Genomic DNA, 19,969 nt, shown 5'->3' with positions numbered 1-19,969 from the left:
ATTTGAGAAAGTTTTAGAATATTCTTCTCTCCAAATTTTGTCATTACCGACACAAAGGATTATATTTACACACTAAGATTTTGTTTAATTCTACTTTTTAAATATATTGCATAACTGTACATAGTTTTTCTTAAGGTCCTCAAACAAAGGATTAAGTGTTCCTTTTCATCACTACCAATATTTTGTCAATAACAGAAAAAAATTGTCACTACCGAAACATCGATACCCAGTGAGGTTGGTCATGACTGTTTTCCTAGTGACAATTCTTGAATACTAGCTCAAAGATGCCCATCAGCACATGGTTAGCAACCTCAGTTCTGAACAGATGTACACACATAAAAACTAAATCTTATCGATAACGCCCAAAAAAGTTTGCTTAGTTGCAGAAAATACCGATTTTCAGACGTTTGAACTCATTTACTTCAAAATGATAAGATCGATCTACTCACCATGTAGCTATAAGAGAGAAGGACAAGGTAATGAGTCCTGATCAAAAATGTAGGGGTGTGGCTAAAATCAGTCTCTGCCAGTGGACTAAACATGCACTGTTTCGGTAGTGAAATGAAAATTCGAGACACATTTTTTAAATAAAGTTTAATCATTTAAAAAGATATATATAAAAAAAAATCGAACTTCAAATAAATAAAATTAAAATTTAGGGGTTTGGGTTTGGGACACCCATCTCCCAATTGAAAGTTCCCCAATAAACGATGATTTTATATATATTGAGCTTACTGATATTATTAATACTATTGTGGGTTTCAATAGCTGATAAACGTAAATGCTCTAAATGTGTTTTTTATGTGGGACCGTAGTTTGCACGAATTCTGTAGAATGGCCATATCCTAACCGTTTCCACAACCCCCTCCAGAAGACCACATGCCCTCTAAAACACTGATGGTCTAATATATCGGACTACACAGCCTCTTGTCTTGTTCATAGCAGGCTACCAGCATTCACACTGTGTCTGGAAAGTCATGGAGCTGTTGGCATTGCGCTGTGTGCCTAATTGGTTTCTTCCTGCAGGCCGGGCTTTAAAGATTCCTCCAGCACAACAATTCATCGGTCAATAATGTAAAAGGGAGTTAAACGGCATAATTTTGTGTCTTTTGGTCTTCTGTATCTCACTCTCTGAAGAGAGAGTTTGTTGTCTAGCTGCTTATAGACTGTTTTGGCACCGAACTGTGGTATTTATCACCGTGAAACAAAAGCCTCCATTTAGAAACGCTGGAGAATATTGAGGCAGAGGAAACGGACGGAAATACTCACTTTATTTACGGTTTATCATCCCAGCACAATATTTTGCATTTGTGACAAGCTTCACATCCGTATGAAATACTGACAAAATTGAATGTGTTTGCTCTGTGTTGGTGTTTTTCAGACATTGGCTTTATCTGCCAGAGAAGCTATTCTTCATGTGAAACAATCAGACATTCATGCCAAGGAAAAAGGCTTTAAAAGATTTAAGATTTAAAAAACAATTATCTTACTATCTTGACTTTGAACTCTCAAAAGCATACAAATCTCCCCCATGACAAATTCTGAGGGTATGCCGTTTCAGTGTGACTTTTTTTAGGTGTTTTTCAGCATATTTGAAGTGCAGTAGGCTCCAACAATTAGTTTTTAACATGGTTTAGACTGTTTTGTTAAAAAGCAAAGAGTTTAAAGTGTATGAAATTTAGCGCCATCTATTGGTGAGGTTGCAAATTGCAACCAACGGTTCACTCCACCGTTGTATGGTGGCTGACACAGATCTAATATGTCGTCACATGTTCACTCCTTTCTTGAAGGAGATAATGTATTTTCAAAACATGCTCTGTACTATCTTCCCATGTCGACATGGGTTATTTGAGTCTTGCCCATGTGTCTCTTGGGTGTAAAACATTCATGTCGAGTAATTTGAAAAGATCTGTCCCAAAGCATCAAATGACAGCAGATGTCTGCTCATCTAGATATAGTTGTCTGTTTCCTTCAACAGACCCTTGTGCTGATGCCTGTATTTGATATGTTTTCTCTTATTTCTACTGTGCTGTGCTTATGGCGTGCCAAGTGTCATATTAACACTGTATCTTCTCTTGTTTCACCGTTTCTTCCGGCAGCTCCAGGGTCTGAGTCATAATGTGATCTTCACTCTGGACTCTCTGTTAAAAGGCGACTTGAAGGGTGTGAAAGGGGTGAGAAATATTTACCGACCTTTATTTTGACAGTCTGGCACCTGGACGCGGGGTTGATACAAAGGCACCCGTGCAAGCATGTCTGAGCGTTCATGTACAAGCTTAAATACATGAACAGCATTTTAATTTGTTAAACACATACCAGACCACCTGTGGCACAGTTATTTCAATAGCTACTAACGCGGACTGTGAACTCGGCTTATGTACGATTGATGCTATAACTGTTGTTGAGAATGATGCTATGAAATGTTCACGGTGTTAATGAACTGTTACTTTATTGCTTGAAAGATAGCTTTCCTTATTGTTTATACAAGTAGCACTATTTGAGTTATCGCTGCACTGTTGTCATAAGAGTTTTGTTTAACATCTGTTTTAAATTTTTAATATGACAGACTGTATCTATTGCACTTGGCTCATTGTGTTTTTCTCTTTTCCCAGGACCTGAAGAAACCATTTGACAAAGCCTGGAAGGACTACGAAACAAAGTTGTGCGTCAGCATGTTTGTTCATGACTGTTTGAAATGTGTTTATGAATTCAATTGGCCTTTTCAGATTTCAGATAGATTACGTTTGGCCTTTGGGCTGTTTCCATTATTTGATGCTTTTTTTACAACAATGTAATTGCTCCATCGAGAAAAAAAAAAAAACATGAACAGGGTCATTTCCCAATGCAGATGTGAGACTTCTGTTTAATAAACACATCACTTTTCTGAACAACCCAAATCAGTTTATGCTTAGAGACCGTTTCATCGGACACGCGCGTGGCTATTGTCTCATAATATAACTGTTTATATTTAATGTAATTTATGTTCATATTAATTTATAGGATTATTTTCATGTATTATAATCGTATTAAATAAACAATTCGTTGAATGGGTACTTTAGTTCAGTCGCATTTAAAGAAACCGTATTGTACAATAATGGACATCTAGCGGTTGAGCTTGATATCGCAGTCTAAATTCAAAATATTGGAGAGACAAGTTTAGTCAAGTAACAGTTCTTCTCGGACTCTTTTGCTTGTTATCAGAAATAATCTACTGGCACTCTATTGTTTTTGAATGTGCACCCGAAGTTAAGGAACTTTTTGCATTATGGTGAAAAATTTCTGTTTATGATCACATGTCTTTCCATCTTTCAGTACAAAGATAGAGAAGGAGAAACGTGAGCATGCCAAGCAACACGGAATGATCAGGACGGAGATCACTGGGGCGGAGATCGCTGAGGAGATGGAGAAAGAGAGACGGCTTTTCCAACTGCAGATGTGTGAGGTCTGTAACACATAATATCTGCGTGATAGTTGTTTAGGCTCAGTTTTTTCACTATTTCGTTTTAAATTCAATTCATTTTCAATTATTGATTGGAATTTGTTAACATTTTGATTCATTTTGTCAATTAATCTCCAGCAAAATAAAGTGCGCGGCATGGTTTTGTGATTTCTTAGATAAGTCACAACGATTATACAGCAAGAGACTGATAATTTAAGATAACAAAGTAACACATATTTTTAAAGTTGTGTTTCGCTTTAATTTGAGCTGTTTCTTTATGACGTTTAACATGCTGAATACGAAAAACTCATTCATTTATTTACAATCAACGGTACTCACAAAAAAATCTACAAATATTTTCAAATATTTTTCCTCAAACTGCAGAAGTTTACATTTGATCGTTTTTGTCTTTTATGACTAATTCTGTCCACACAAACCAAGTTCCAGATGTGGTCGCCCATCAACGCTTCATCCCACCTTAACTGTGCTATAGAAATGTATATTTTTCCGACTGTGTCAATTGGAAAATCATTCTTCAAATATGTGACAATTTGTACAGTTTATTTGCAATATAACGATATATCGTAATTAATGATATAAGCTTAAAATTTACTTGATCTACACTAATTGATGCTACATGAAAATAAATATTACCACATTAATCAGCACCACAAAATTGTACAAGAACTACAAAAAAATGTGTTACACTGTGTAATTTGCTGAGAGATTTAACCTCCCAGAAGATCCTTATAACAATTTCAATAATGACTTCGGAATTCTAAAACCACACCTGCAGCCAATCAGAGGCCACCGTTGAGTCTGTGCCAGCTTTGTTATTACTGAGTCACATCACCGGCTGTTCTGATTGATGCTCCTTATATTAATTATAGAAACTACTTATGTAATGCTAATGGTGTGTTTGTCTTACTGCTGTCAGATGTCTTGCATCAGCACCAGAGCAGATGGCTCGCTTTCTTATGGAAATGTTTGTTAGGTGTTATCATAACCATCAATGTCATCATTGTTCTTTAGAGAAAGGATAGCTTTGGGATATACTGAAGGTGAACAAATTGAGTTTGTCAGTTTGGATTTTGCTGACTTACTTGACATCAAGGTATGGTGGGTGCCATAGGATGCTATACTTGCACTAAATATGTAATGCTTTTGCTAAGACACTTAAACAAGCCAACCAAAACCTCATAGTTGCTTTACAAATCCAGTTGAACGATTATAAATGCAGCAGAAATACTAATACTCTCAAATAAGCTAAATGTGTGTCATTTTACCCCCAAGTATACGTGCACAAACTAGGGGGGGAAAGATAGTGTTAAATCATGAGCGTGACCTAAATAATGGTGAACTGCTGGGACATTTCAAGATGTTCTGGACTTTTCCCCTGAGAGATAAACCAGGATTACTCTGTAGTTTAATTCATTTGTTTAGTGGGTTTCTGTTTTATGAGTTGTTATTGCATCATATTTGATAATATATCCAATTAAACAGGTTTGAAGAAGAAGAACCATGAAGAGAACTTGTATTTGTGATACAGGATTTTGTCATACAGGACAACTAACATGTCCAACGTGTCTATTTTGCAGTACCTGATCAAAGTGAATGAAATAAAGACCAAAAAAGGCGTTGACCTCCTTCAGAACCTGATCAAGTATTACCATGCACAATGCAAGTAAGTCAATGGACTCTTTTACATTGACCTAATTCTGCATGAATCCAACATATCGAAATCAAAAACTATAAGCGCTTGATGGACTTTTTATGCGATGAAAGCGTCAGCGGTCAATCTCAGAAGTGTTATCGATCCATGTAACCTTACATGTCAGTGACCCGAGGCCCCGAAAGTGATGAGAGGAACTGAAAGTGTGTCGCTCCCTGTCTCACTCAGCATTTAAAGGTTAAATGTTATTCTCAGTTGGTGATGTGCACCAGATGCCTCAGCAGAAACACGTCCCATTGATTTCTGCGAGCTTACCAAGCGCTTCGAGGCTTTGTTATTCGCGTGCTATGCAAAGCTCTCTCGGCTTTCCCTGATGTGTGCTCTGCTGAGATTCCCCAAGGTCACTTAAATGCAAAGTCACGTTTAGATCACACTCGCATACTTCAGACAGCAGAACCACTGACTCACCCAACACAACTTTCAGTTAAATCATTTAAAACTGAATGTTTGCTTTAAAGTTCCCTACACAGCAAGCAGGTTTTCGCTTGTTAAAGCTTTGAATGCCTCACAAGGTTAGTTTTAACAATCAGAGACTATGATCGGGAAATATTTTATGATATGTGTAATGTTAACACGATATTAATGAACTGTTCTTGACAGAATGGTGTTGTAAAACAATCTTGTCTTAATAAGTACTAAAAGATTCGGTAAGGGAATCATTAGGGACCGAGATTGCAATCACAGCCAGAATCGTAAAATTCCTACAAGTCTATTGCAAGACCGTGCTCCGTGTTACTGTAGATGAGCTGATGATATTTTCACATATCATAACTCAAGCTTTTCAGTTATATAGACTGTAAAATTGTCCACTGTCGTGGCAGAAATGTGCATGAGGTCTGTTTGGAATAGTAAAATATGTTTGTGTCTTTTTTCAGCTTTTTCCAAGACGGCTTGAAGACTGCAGATAAACTGAAGCAGTATATTGAGAAGTTAGCAGCTGATCTTTACAATGTACGTTTGAAACAAATGAGTGACTGAACTTACCATGGCTTATCTTAAAAGAGAACTTCACTTAACTTGCGGTTTTATTGTATCTTGTCTGTTTTGGGGGTTGTTTTGTAGTTTGCTTTGGTGTGTCTGTGTTTTTGTGTGACAAGTTCTTTTGCTTTTGTGGTCGTAGATTAAACAAACACAAGACGAAGAGAAAAAGCAGCTCACCGCACTAAGGGATCTTATTAAATCCACTCTTCAGTTGGACCAAAAGGAGGTAGGCAGACAGACATGTCCACATTCTCCAGTTATATATACAGCCATGGAAACAATTGAGAGAAATTATCTTTTTTAGTTTTTCTGAATTTACTATTCATCGGTATGCATTGAGGGAAAATGATAATTTATTTCATTATGTGAACTGTTAGAAATATGTATTCCAAATTTCAAATAAAAATATTTGTTTATTTTTTTGCATTTAATTGTAGAAAATGAAAAATGGAGAAACCGGTCAAAATAATAGAAAAGACCCTCTGTAATTTCAGAACTGAAATACTGCTAAGAAAACATGTTAATATTCACTTTTAGTAGGGTTTCACACTAAACGTGAATTAAGCGTTATGCACAATTAAATTACATTTTAAAAATTATTGCAAAGACGCAAACGCGCAGCAGGCGATGGGAATCAGGCGGCTCAATCTCCTCTTGAAGTTGAAAATATTTTCAGCTCGCGTCACTCACATGATAATAATGAACTTTTCCCACGAGTAATAAAGAGAGGGGAGCGCGATTGTTTGCGTTTAGTGTGAACCCAGCTTAAGCAAAACAACAGTAATATCCTTACATCTATTTAGGAAAAGTTGGAAAATGTATCTAATAACCTTGATTTTTATCACAGTTGTTATGTGTCTTGTCATGCTGTCAGTCGTTTATATTGCCTTTGGATGACTTTTTCACTCCTGAGGTTAGATTTTGTTGAAATTCAACAGACGCTGGACTGGAATGGCCACAATACATCTAGAAATGCTAAATCGATAAAAATTTCGAATGATCTCCTAATTTTTTCCATGGCTGTATATATAAAGAGTTTATTTCCAATAATATTTTTTTATTATGTTATGTTTTAATCGTGTTTTAATGTGTTAGTTGGCTGTACTTTTTAAGTTATTATGGCTCAAATCAAAACAAACCAACTGAAGTTTGATTGATATTAAAAGCACAAAAAACGGAGTTATCTCTTTTGGAAAGAAACTCTTCATATACAGCTAGTATTTTATATATAGTTAGTCATTTGACACCGTGACGTCAACCAAAATGAAAGCAGTTAAAGTGAGACGGTTGTTAATATAATATAGTTATCCTTCCTAACGCGTCACCCGTATTGGCGAGAGTGCCCAGTGCTGTACCATGCTGGTAGCCAGTATGAAATAGGGCTTGCTGGTAACTAGTGTTGTGCCCCACTGGTTGCTCAGAGAAAAGTTGCAGATTCTATAAGCTTTAGTTAGGAATGAAGTTGAGATAACATGAAGATGCAGCTGAGAAAGGCATGTTTGTACTGTATGTGAGCAGATATTCAGCAGAGTAGACACACTCCCATCTGTTTATATCATGTGCTGGGCTTTCACACTCTCTCCAATGTCTCTTTCCTACGCTGCGTGGATTGAAGTCTAGAAGAGTAAGTGTCAAGCATCTTTAGCATGCAGTGTGTTTTTTGTGACATGCAATAGAGTACAGAAAACCTTTAACCTACCTCTGTATGTTTTTAGGTCTTACAGCTTATGAATTTCGTTTTTTTCTTGTTTTTATTATTAGTTTTATTGTACATGTGTTTAAGTTAGTTGATAGCATACATGTATAGTTGAGTATTTCAAATTATCGTGTGTGTTTTTGTACTTGAGCAGGATTCTCAGAGCAAACAGGGTGGCTACAGTATGCACCAGCTGCAGGGGAACAAAGAGTTCGGCAGTGAGAAGAAAGGATATCTGATGAAGAAGAGCGACGGGTACGACACAGACACACACCTACAGTATATAACTCGCATTGAGTTTCAATAAAGACTTCACATTTGGAGATTTTGCAGGTATAAATGGTTTCAAGTTGTGTAATTGTTTGCTGTAGGTTAAGGAAGGTCTGGCAGAGAAGGAAGTGTTCTGTGAAAGGAGGAATCCTCACCATCTCTCATGCCACCGTGAGTAGATGAGCGCACACTCCCTCGCTCGGTTTGCACCAGTGTCTTCCTTTCATCAGCTTTGTTATACTTAGGTCTGACATTAACACTGAAAAGACTTCATTAGCTTTCTGAAGTTCAACTGAGTGTCTCCATAACAACCCAGACACCTCGCTGCACCTCTTTTAAAACCCGCTGAGAAAATGAGTGGCAGAGTGTTAAACACTGTTATAGAATGTACTTATCATTTCTCTTCTTTTCCGCATCTCGTCACTTTTCATATGCCTTAGTTTTTGGATTCATTCAATAGGGAGAATGCACATTTATGATCATGTGTATGTCTCTGTAAATAGGAATATGGTACATGCTGTGTTATTTCAGTAATTACATCATTTGAGTTGCTGATAAAGTACTTATTAGATCAGAAAAGTAAACTTGTATTTTTTATGTCTCTGGTTTCAGTCAAATAGGCAGCCGGTGAAACTCAACCTGCTCACGTGTCAAGTCAAGCCCAGCGCCGAGGACAGGAAGTGCTTCGACCTCATATCCCGTGAGTCACTGCATAAGCACACGGAAGACAACATGAGGGATTTAGTTGCTGTGTGTAATGTGTCGGTTTACTTTAGTGTGATGGTTCTTGGAAGATTTTTTTTTATTCATTCTGAAATCATTGTGTAATCGTACTGTAAACATGAATTATGAGGTCATGACCCTCTTATGCTGTTTAATTAGTTGAAATTATTCTTTGTTTATAGAGATAGATACGTCATATTTCACTTGTCATGTGTTTCAGATAATCGCACATATCACTTCCAGGCCGAGGACGAGCAGGAGTTTATCATGTAAGGGTGTTTGTGGGATGTTGTTTGTCACAATTTGGTCTTGACTTTTGGTTGTTGTTAAATACATGGAAGAAATCGTTATGATTGTAACATTACGTACTAGGGTTGTGTGGTATACTGAATAAAATGTCTATGATATGGACCGCTAAAGTGTGGAATACACTACAGGACTTTTGCTCCGATATTGCCCAGATTTGCAGTCTAGACACGTTGCAGGAAGTCTGTGCTAGTCTGCAGATTTTACCGTGTAGTGTGTGATGCCCTGTTTTTCTCTGCGAACTTTCAAAATGATGCAAGTGTGTGATGTCTTGTTTTTAAAAAAATCTGTTCAGTTTTTAAATCGTGTAGTGTATTCCAGCCTTGATCCAAACGCTTGAAGAAAATACAACCAACAGAACATTTATAACCGAATCAAAATGTTAAACTAATAAATATTTAATAATATTTTTAGGATTTAACTATATAATATAAGATAAAAAATTAAACATATTTTTGAATGCACTGCAAATGGCGTAATTCTCTGTGAATGTATTTATTACCAACATATTGAAACATCTGTTTATATTTTACTTGAAGTAGCAGATCACCCCCCAAAAAAAATTCTGTCATCATTCACTTTTTATTGATAAACACAGAGAAAGATATTTGGAAGAATGTACAGTAGGACATCAAACGGTTCTGGGGCACTTTTGACTACCATTGTTATTTTTCCTAATGTGGTAGTGAATGAGGTCCAAGAACTGTTTGGTTACAAGCATTCTTCCAAATATCTTTCTCTGTGTTCAACCAAACAATGAAATGTATACAGATTTGGAACAACTTGAGTAATTCATTACTGAATGTTCATTTTTGGGTGAACTATCCCTTTAACCCCTGATGAATCTAGACCTAAAAAACTATCATTCTACATACTAATACGTTTTATATTTTAAAAGAGGGAAAAAATTCATGTGTTATGGATGTGGCAAAACATTTACGGCATACTTTGTTGGATTTCTGAATTAAAATGTACAAACCAGAAGCAATATACCTAACAAATGAAGAAAGAATAAAAATAAAATAGTCATTTTAATTGACCGTTGTGGACCGTTATGGATGTGACAATTCACTTATATGGAAAACTATGCTAACCATCCAGCAAAATGAATCAAATGATGTTTCTCATATATAATATAATTTTAGAGCAAATGGATAGTTAAGAACAAGAGTAAAAATGAGATATAATTCTTATAGTGTATCTCCCAGCACCACAGAAAGCAAACCCTGTAATCTTAACTTTTTGTGTGAATTCAGAAATGTTTTATATGCAGATTGTGGGATTTCCTCTCTACAATTTGACCAATTATGAGCAATTATAGTAATCTGCATGAAACTGTAAAAGTTTTGTGTGACCCAAATACCACTTTCCCCTTTTGTGAAGTTTGAAATGCTTTTATACCAAATTAGCATCCTAAAAAAATGTAGCGAGGAAATATCAGATTGACGCAACCGCCGCAGGGAGCCTAGAACTTGTCCAAACCGTTTACTTGACAGCTTTTGTGCGTCGAGAAGTCTGTGAAGTGGCATTTGCGCGTCTCAAGCCGGCACTTACACATTTGAGGTCACTGAGACCACATTGAACATTTCCCAGACTTCTTTAGACGCAAACACACTCTCACGGAAAGCAAACATCCACCCATCCTCTAACTTCTCTCAGTAGTTTTATCTTTGCAGCAGTTGCTTCTTAACCACAGTGAGCTCCTGCTGTTCATCATTGTGATCGGCAGTGTGAGGTGAAGGCTTTTCTTATTCGGCTATTTAACAGCCATTATAAAAGGCTCTTAAAAGCACCCAGGCTCATCAGAATGAGACCTGTAACCCCTTTATACATCAATCCCACAGTCCTTTCACACTGCTTTTGACTGGACTTTCTTTTAACCGGCTCGGTTGATGCGAGCCAGACGCCGGCTCCATCATTTAAACCGCGTTAAATTTGTCTGAAATGTAAATCTGCTGAATTGGGAATAAATGTCATGAGGAATAATGAAGGGTAATGGAGAGGGTCCTGGTGCATCTTGTTGAAGTCTATAAAAATAGCAGAAGGTATTCTGGGAAAAGAACGGAAGAGTTGACCGGAATACAAGCCAATCAAAAACAACAAAACTATAAAAGTTCGCCACACACCAATGTTGATGTACTTGTGCTGCTCGGTTAGTGTTGTTGCGGATGTGTCATAATAGCTGTGTGTTGGTTAATGTGTTCCTTCTATAGATGGATCTCGGTGTTAACTAACAGTAAGGAGGAGGCGCTTAAAATGGCGTTCAGAGGAGAGCAGAGTGGAGGAGATGATGGCCTGGAAGATCTCACTAAAGCTATTATAGATGATGTGTTACGGATGCCGGGAAATGAAGTCTGTTGCGACTGTGGAGCTCCAGGTATGCCGATGTGTTTGACTGGACAGTAATAAAAAATAATGATAATCTAGGCAAAATGATTTCATTTGGCAAGGATTGTCTCTTTTCTTGTGATATAAATACACAGCGCACCCCTTTCCTTTACAGTGGTTCAGCCGTGCTGTTTCTTTACATTTATTTTTCAATTGAATTCACAGCTGCAAAGCAAAGTTTTTTTCATATTTCTACATCTATGTTGTTTTTTACATGTGCATGACTGCCAAGTCTGCGTTTTAGCTTTTATTTGAGTTGGCATCTTTAAGTGCCGTATTCAGGTAAACAACATTTAACGTTTAACGCACATGATATTGAAATGCAATTTTAATAATTCATTTTGTTTTTATCCATCGATACAGAATCGTTTACATCCGCGTTGTGAGGCATCATAACACTATTATATTCAACAGCCCTAAAAAATGACTATATTACAGATAATAGTGTAATACATGTATATTGCTGTGGCACGTATTTGGAAATTCTAAATAACCGGCATTGGCTTATAAATCTTTATTCTGCCCTTCAAAGGCAAGGTGCAGTAACTACACAAACACTGACACTGAGAAAAATTCCTTGAAAGTTTTCACACCAGCCAGTCATTTCAGCCAGTTACTGTAATTTTGACACTCTTGTTTCTCTGAAACGGGACGAAATTGAACCAGAAAACTGGTCAAAAGATAGAACAGATGTTACAAAACCCATTTCAAACCTCATTTTGACCAAATGTGTAATCACTGCTTTTTGCCTTTGTAGGGCAGTGATTGTCCGGTACTTCTGACAGACAGCAAACGTTTCTCTTTTTAACTTTACATTCAATGCTGGTGTGTAGCAAAGTCTTATTCTGGCCCTTCAAAGTCTTGTGTTGTTTTTAGGGACATTAAGTGTTTATTTAGTTGCACAATTTCTGCGTGTTTCTCATTTACTATAAGAATATTTGCGTTATATCAGCCACATATTGGTCACATTACTGTCAATATTGGTATCAGTATTGGTCATTAAAAAGTCATACTGGTCATCCACTAATTATAGACTATTCCTCACATAGGCATATTTCATGAGTTCATGGGACAGAATACAATGATATAATAATGAACAAAAAATACATAATACATATTGTGCTTAAATGTCCTTTTTGTAACTTGTTAACTACTAAGTTGCAGAAACATCCCTCTATATTTTGTTCAGTTATTCAATTTTTCTTTCATTTGAATCTTTTTTCGCTAGTACCCTCTGTATGTCTGTATGATGTGTTTTCTTTCTATCTCTCTCTCTTCAATGGTCCCTCCTCCCTGCTCTACATATTTTCTAAATCTCTTAATCCCTTATTTCAGTCTCTCCCTCCTCTCTCTCTCTCTCTCTCTCTCTCTCTCTCTCTCAATTTTCAATGTTCTCTCTCTCTCTCTCTCTCTCTCTCTCTCTCTCTCAATTTTCAATGTTCTCTCTCTCTCTCTCAATTTTCAATGTTCTCTCTTTCTCTCTCTCTCTCTCTCTCTCTCTCTCTCTCTCTCTCTCAATTTTCAATGTTCTCTCTCTCTCTCTCTCTCTCTCTCAATTTTCAATGTTCTCTCTCTCTTTCTCTCTCTCTCTCAATTTTCAATGTTTTCTCTCTCTCTCTCTCTCTCTTCTCTCTCTCTCTCTCTCTCTCTCTCTTCTCTCTCTCTCTCTCTCTCTATCTATCTATCTCTCTCTCTCTCTCTCTCTCTCTCTCTCAATTTTCAATGTTCGCTCTCTATCCCTCTCTCAATTTTCAATTTCAATGTTCTCTCTCTCTCTATCTAAATTTTCAATTTCAATGTTCTCTCTCTCCATATCTAAATTTTCAATTTCAAGGTTCTCTTTCTCTCTCTCTATCTATCTATCCCTCTCAATTTTCAATTTCGATGTTCTCTCTCTTTCTCTCTCTCTATCTATCTATCTCTCTCAATTTTCAATGTTCTCTCTCTCTCTCTCGCTCTCTCTCTCAAGATTCAAGATTCAAAGGAGCTTTATTGGCACGATAAAAGAAAATTTACATTGCCAAAGCACAAAATTAAATATAAACATGCAGAAATACAGATTAAGATAAAAAATAAGATAGAATAAAATGAAAAGTCTATAAGTAAAAATATATATATATATACACCTCAATATAAACAGAAAAATAGTTTTAATTACAGTTCTCAATGAGGGTGATAGTGTCAGTTTGTGTGTGTTGTCCTGTCAGTGTTGTTTTGTGTTGTGCTGGTTGTTCTTTGGTCGTGGCAGGACTTGACATCTCTCTCGCTCTCTCTCTCTCTCTCTCTCTCTCTCTCGCTCTCTCTCTCAATTTTCAATTTCAAGGTTCTCTCTCTCATTCTCTCTCTCTCTCAATTTTCTGTTGTGATGAAAACAGCAGCAGCATCAGTAGAGTCGAACTGGACGCTCTTACATCACTCTCTTATGTAATTGGCTCTTGCGGGCTGTGCTGAATGTTCCGAGAGGGCGGCTGCTGGAAATTATTCCATCGCTCGCACACGTTCATTGTTTGCACTCTCTGAAAGAGGATGAAACGTTGGAAAGGTCCCAGGGGCCTTTATGCTTGTTTTGATCTGTTAAGCACAGATAAGTCAAGTCATCACTGCAGTGAATCATCGGTTTGTTCACGTGGACTTCAGAATGAATCGAAGGTTTCTTAAATAGGAAAATGAATGTGAGAGACATTTCCCTGGTGCTACAGCTGTTTGTGACAAACACTGCATCTTGCATGCCTGCAATAACACTCTCAAATGTTATACAGCGCCCGCCTGGAATAAAACAATACTGCAGGGGCTGGAACCGAGATTACAAGTCTCATGAGGACCCCTTGTGGTCATGTTATAAAAGGCAACAATGTAGTTGTTTCATAGTTTGCAATGTTTTTACGTCCTAGTTGTTCTGTTTTGATGTCCTCAGATCCAAAATGGCTGTCAACTAACCTCGGAATACTGACGTGTATCGAGTGTTCTGGTATTCATCGGGAGATGGGCGTCCACATCTCACGAATCCAGTCCATTGAACTCGACAAACTGGGAACCTCCGAACTCTTGGTGTGTTTATTTTCTCTCTTCTTTATTATATAAACACATTTCAAGATAGAAGTTAAATAATTTTTCTTTGAAATCGTGTTCAGTGTGGGACATCCCTTCGATAAACTTTTTAATATAATGTGATTATGTAAATTATATTTATTATTAATTAACTATAAATTATTTATTATATAAATAATATAATATATAAATATTAATGTTAGAATACTCAAATTAATTTGTATATAAAAATGCATAAACATATAAAACAAATATATTTTCTACTTTTTTCCACTTTTAGCTGGCCAAGAATGTGGGGAACAGTAGTTTTAATGAAATAATGGAAGGAAATCTTTCCTGCCCATCTCCTAAACCCACTCCTGCTAGTGACATGTAAGCACATATAAGAGATCCATCTGTGCATGTTTACAGTAAATGTGAATCTCTCTCTATTAAAATACATTGTCTTGACATTCTTCCATTCTCTCTCATGGTGTTCATAGGACTACTCGTAAGGAGTTCATAAATGCAAAGTATGTCGATCATAAGTTCTCAAGAAAAACATGCGGCTCAGCAGCTGCCAAGATGAGCGACTTGTATGAAGCGGTCAGGTCACATGACCTGCTCGCGCTCATCCAGGTGTATGCGGAGGGGGTGGAGCTTATGGAACCATTTGCTGAAGCGGGACAGGTGAGTCGATCACAAACAGTGTAGCATGGTTAACAGCAAATTATAAGAAAACTACTCCACTAGATACTAAGATTTCCTAAGTGAGAATTGCTGTTTATAAACGTTAGTTTAAATATAGATTCTCTTTTTGCAAATAGGCCAACCGCTGGCTGTTAAAAAATGTATTGAAGTGGCACCCCAAAGGGTTTTTACAAGCTTGTTAGTGAGGATTCTGGGAGGAAACCTTAAGGGACAAAGTCAGCGTGTGTTCACTCCAGCCATCTTGTCACATGATGGATGACCCATCCACATCAGATCCTTTGATGAGCACAGATTTTGAGGTCTGGTGCATAGCAGGAGGCAGGCGAGTTGGACGTGACTTGAATGTGAAGCCTTGATCTGCTTAGTTTCAGCACAGAGAGGCTTTTCGTTCCTTCACCAAATGACTTTGACACCGTCGCTCGACCCAATAGCAGCATCTAAGTGGGTGCAGGCGAATCTTTATCATTTGAAATGATCTCCATTTAGTTTAAATTATATTTTTTTCATCAGACCACAAACATTGATTGTCTGGTTGGATTTGGGAGAGCACTTTAGTTTATAGCAGAGTCAATATTATTAGCCTAATGCCTTTTTAATGGATCATCATCATTAGTACATCAAGATCACATAGTGCTGCTCTCATGTCCTATAGATTCCTAATGATGTAAAGAAAGCGCATTTGCAAGGTATTTAACTGATGTAATGCATCATATTTTTGAGCTAAACAGAATAATCTGCAGGAATGCTTCACATTTCTCATTGTGTCGTGGATCTTGGTGTTATTTTTTGGTTCGGGATGGTAAATAGGTCTCTGTTAGTTGTTCACCAATTAGATTTGTGATACATTTTTGTTTATTTTTTTACATTTTAAAGAACCCATTTGTAACAAAATTACATTCAATCTTTGCAGATCCTTAACATTGGTACATTTTATTAGTTCATGTCTATTCTAGGAATTGATCCCATGACTTTGCCTTTGCTAGCACAATGCTTTATTACGCTAAAGGGAGGTTTTGTTTGAGTTTCTAAGACAGAATGTCTTCATTCGATTGTCTATTTTCTTTCTCTATAGGAAGCAGGTGAGACAGCATTGCACTACGCCGTGAGGACGGCCGACCACACCTCACTACATCTGGTCGACTTTCTTGTCCAGAACAGGTGAACAGCCGAGAATCACAAAGCATTTGTATCCACATGGGCTCGTATTTGAGTTTAAAGGGATATTTCACCTTCAAAATGAAAATTCTGTCATCATTGACACACCTTCTTGTCATTTCAAACCTGTATGACTTTCTTTCTTCTGAAAAAGAAAGATATTTTTTAAAATGTTGGTAACAGAACAGCTCGGCACCCCCATTTACTTGTAACCAATGATAATGAATGGGAGGCTGTTACATTTTTTTTTTACATTTTAGTCATTTGGCAGACGCTTTTATCCAAAGCGACTTACAGTGCACTTATTACAGGGACAATCCCCCTGGAGCAACATGAAGTAAAGTGTCTTGCTCAAGTATACACTGGTGGTGGCTGCTGGGATCGAACCAGCAACCTTTTGATTTACCAGTTCAGTGGTTTAACCCACTAGACCACCATCTCCATGTTAAGAACATTCTTCAAAATATCTTCTTTTCTGGTCTGCGGAAGAAAGAAAGTCATAGAGGATTGAAATGACAAGAAGGTGTGTCAATGATGACAGAATTTTCATTTTGAAGGTGAACTACTCCTTTAATGTGTCCTTCGTTTTCTTATGTTCTGAGTTTATCATTTAGGATTGATGATGTTGGTTGATATACATTTGTATTCAAGAACTATCGTACTGTCATTTAGGATCAGCTGTACCTCAGTTTGCTCTGTGAATAAAAGCTTGTATAACAGCATTAAAAGATCAAACCTGAGCCAGAACTATGCTGGACAACATCTAAGTAAATAATCATTATTTGATTTCCTCTGTAGTGAAAGACAAAGACAGCCTCCTAAGTCTATTCCAGGTTTGCACTGACAGTTTGCTTGAAGGAATATGACAGCAGATGGGAAAACAGTGATTAAGAAACTTGTATCTCGAAAAAAAAAAATGTTGCTCCATTTTTAGCTTTATAAATGTCCTCATCACAAAAGAAGATATTTTGAGAAATGTACAATGGAAGTCAATTGGGTCCAGTGTTTTTTGGTTACCACCGTTCTTCAAAACATCTTAGTCATGCAGGTTTAAGTAAATAGTTTTTATTTTTGGATGTATCTTACAACAGCGTTTAAAATGTCACTTCCAAAGTGGCTCATTGAATTTGAATTTAGAACACGTTGAATTAGAACACGTCGCTTTTATTTTGCATGAAGATAACCTTTGGGGGTTAACCTTCTGGTAAGTCTAATGGTGTAAATCTGGGTCAGTGCTGTGAGGTTTTCATACAGAATGAGAATACGCTGCTGTAGATGTGTAGTTGTTCTCTGGTTCTTCCTCATGCTGTGATTCCCACTAGGTGAACAGAACTGGGTTGAGCTCTTGCTCTCTCTCCCCAGCACACTGTTTCCTCACTGCCAACCTAAATTAATGTAGATCGCATGATGGCTCATTAAAACACTGTTTTAAATAAATGTGCTGTGAATTCAATAGATTTGGTTTGTATGTAGCATGAACGTAAAATAAAAAGTACTCCTCAACAGAGATTTTGTTGTATTTTTGTTGTCAGTGGGAATCTGGATAAACAAACAGAGAGAGGAAACACAGCACTGCACTATTGCTGTTTTTTTGAGAAACACGAATGTCTCAAACTACTGCTGAGAGGCAAACCAGCTACTGATATCAGTGAGTTTGGCTTTACATTTTTATTTTATTTTTTTAATTCTGGATTTATTTTTAATAAATCATTCACATCACATAAATTTCTTACTTTTTTCTATTTTATGTTTGAAGCTATGTAGAGACCAGTCCTTTTTCCCCGAAACATAACACTGCCTCCCAAAGATATGAATAAAGTCTGACTAATGTCTGATCGACTTCTATTTCAGCCAATCAGAATGGAGAGACAGCGCAGGATGTGGCCAGGCGAATGAGGATCGTCCAATGTGAGGAAACGGTGAGTGACTTCTGGATTAAATAAATTTGTGCAAACTGTGAACGGACTCGTATTCCTTATGATTTCAGCAAAGTTATAAATGGTGTGGGTGCGTCTACAAATCTGACTCATGTTCGTGTGTTTCAGCTGGCGCAAGCCGCCGCAGGAAAGTTTAATCCCAAAGTCCATGTGGAGTACGAGTGGAATCTCAGACTGGAGGAACTGGACGAAAGCGACGATGACCTGGATGACAAAGTGAGGCGTTACCCCTCACACATTTTAAAATGTTCTCATGACACGTGACTCACAGAGGGATTCATTTTTTCAAACTTATTTCTAGCCGAGTCCTATTAAGAAGGACCGTTCTCCCCGGCCGCAGAGCTTCTGTCACTCGTCGAGTCTGTCTCCTCACGACAAGCTGTCTCTGCCTAGTTTCATTGGTCAGCGTGATAAACAGCGGCTCTCGTACACTGCACTGACCAATCAGATGTACAGCATGTCCACCGACTGCCCCTCCTCCCCAGATGCCCCGCCTCTTCCCCCAAGGAACACAGGCAAAGGTAACCCAGAAACACATTGACAGACAGTTACTAACTATAGAAGTTGAGCAGAGAACATCTGATTTAACTGGATTCTATTCGTACTTGAATACAATTTGATAAATGAGTTGCTTTACATAGAGTCCAAACAAATGGACTGTTCATAGTTTATGGTTTGAATTTCTAATATGAATTTGTGTTTATATGCAAATTTGTGTAAAATGACATCCAACTTTTTCTTTCTGTCTTTTTTCTGGTCTCTCTTGCAGCTCCTCTTTTGGCTTTTCTTGGTTCTCATTCACACTATGCTACTCTGGCTAGCACTCGACAATACATCAGTGATTATCTGCCTCTTTATTTGCATAGACTCCTCCCATTTATTTCATGACCTCATTCTGTAACCCAGTGACTGTCGTGAACACGTCCGGGCCATATTTCACCTTAATATCAACAGAAATATTACCAAATGAAGAATGAAAATAAATTGTCTTTGAATTATTATATTATTGTGATGACATCTAAGCACATTTTAATTCCTAATTCGTATTATTGTAATGCAAATGTGCAAATATGACCCGTGACATGTTATCCATGGGGTAAAGGGACAGTTCACCCAAAAATGAGCAAAGAGAAAGATATTTGGAAGAATGCTTGTAATCAAACAGTTCCTGTACTCCATTGACATTTTGTTCTGTTTAACACAAAAGAAGATATTTTGAAGAATGTAGGTTTGCAAACAGTTTTGGGGCTTTTTTGACAACCATGGTCATTTTTCCTACCATACTAGTCAATGGTGGCCAAGATCTGTTTGGTTACAAGCATTCTTCCAAATTTCTTCCTCTGTGTTCAACCAAACAAATACATTTATACAAGTTTGGAACAACTAGAGAGACAGATTTTACAGTTTTGGGTGAACTGTTCCTTAATACTGTACATGACCTCTTAACACAGCATTGTGGTCATTAACCCAGCTGAAATACAAGTTGTAATAATCCAATGAGCATTTAAGACGTGTTCATTTCACTTGAGATGATGAATTTGTATGAGTTTTGATGTTGCACTATTTCGTCTACAATATGTAGTTAATAAATGGTTGACATACTG

The 19,969-nt window shown here is 37.2% G+C and overlaps 1 protein-coding gene across 4 annotated transcripts in view; it reads left to right on the top strand.

Annotated features, from left to right (window-relative positions):
• The window catches only part of asap1b (ArfGAP with SH3 domain, ankyrin repeat and PH domain 1b), a 58,050-nt gene that overhangs the window by 33,089 nt on the left and 4,992 nt on the right, over positions 1-19,969 (top strand). For 3 of the 4 annotated variants that reach the window (XM_056738125.1, XM_056738123.1, XM_056738126.1), the window contains 19 exons: positions 2,100-2,174; positions 2,613-2,662; positions 3,313-3,442; positions 5,038-5,123; positions 6,047-6,122; positions 6,292-6,378; positions 8,003-8,103; positions 8,220-8,289; positions 8,731-8,818; positions 9,062-9,110; positions 11,361-11,524; positions 14,450-14,583; positions 14,864-14,955; positions 15,066-15,252; positions 16,346-16,431; positions 17,961-18,076; positions 18,280-18,347; positions 18,474-18,581; positions 18,667-18,886. In XM_056738125.1, coding sequence (XP_056594103.1) covers positions 2,100-2,174; positions 2,613-2,662; positions 3,313-3,442; positions 5,038-5,123; positions 6,047-6,122; positions 6,292-6,378; positions 8,003-8,103; positions 8,220-8,289; positions 8,731-8,818; positions 9,062-9,110; positions 11,361-11,524; positions 14,450-14,583; positions 14,864-14,955; positions 15,066-15,252; positions 16,346-16,431; positions 17,961-18,076; positions 18,280-18,347; positions 18,474-18,581; positions 18,667-18,886 — 1,987 coding nt within the window. Of the gene's footprint in view, positions 1-2,099; positions 2,175-2,612; positions 2,663-3,312; positions 3,443-5,037; positions 5,124-6,046; positions 6,123-6,291; positions 6,379-8,002; positions 8,104-8,219; positions 8,290-8,730; positions 8,819-9,061; positions 9,111-11,360; positions 11,525-14,449; positions 14,584-14,863; positions 14,956-15,065; positions 15,253-16,345; positions 16,432-17,960; positions 18,077-18,279; positions 18,348-18,473; positions 18,582-18,666; positions 18,887-19,134; positions 19,204-19,969 lie in introns of all 4 variants that reach the window. The other variant, XM_056738124.1, reaches the window with a different exon arrangement.

The sequence above is a fragment of the Triplophysa dalaica genome, chromosome 23 (genome assembly GCF_015846415.1).
Source record: "Triplophysa dalaica isolate WHDGS20190420 chromosome 23, ASM1584641v1, whole genome shotgun sequence".
NCBI lineage: Eukaryota > Metazoa > Chordata > Actinopteri > Cypriniformes > Nemacheilidae > Triplophysa > Triplophysa dalaica.
This window is presented reverse-complemented; position numbering and strand designations above follow the sequence as displayed.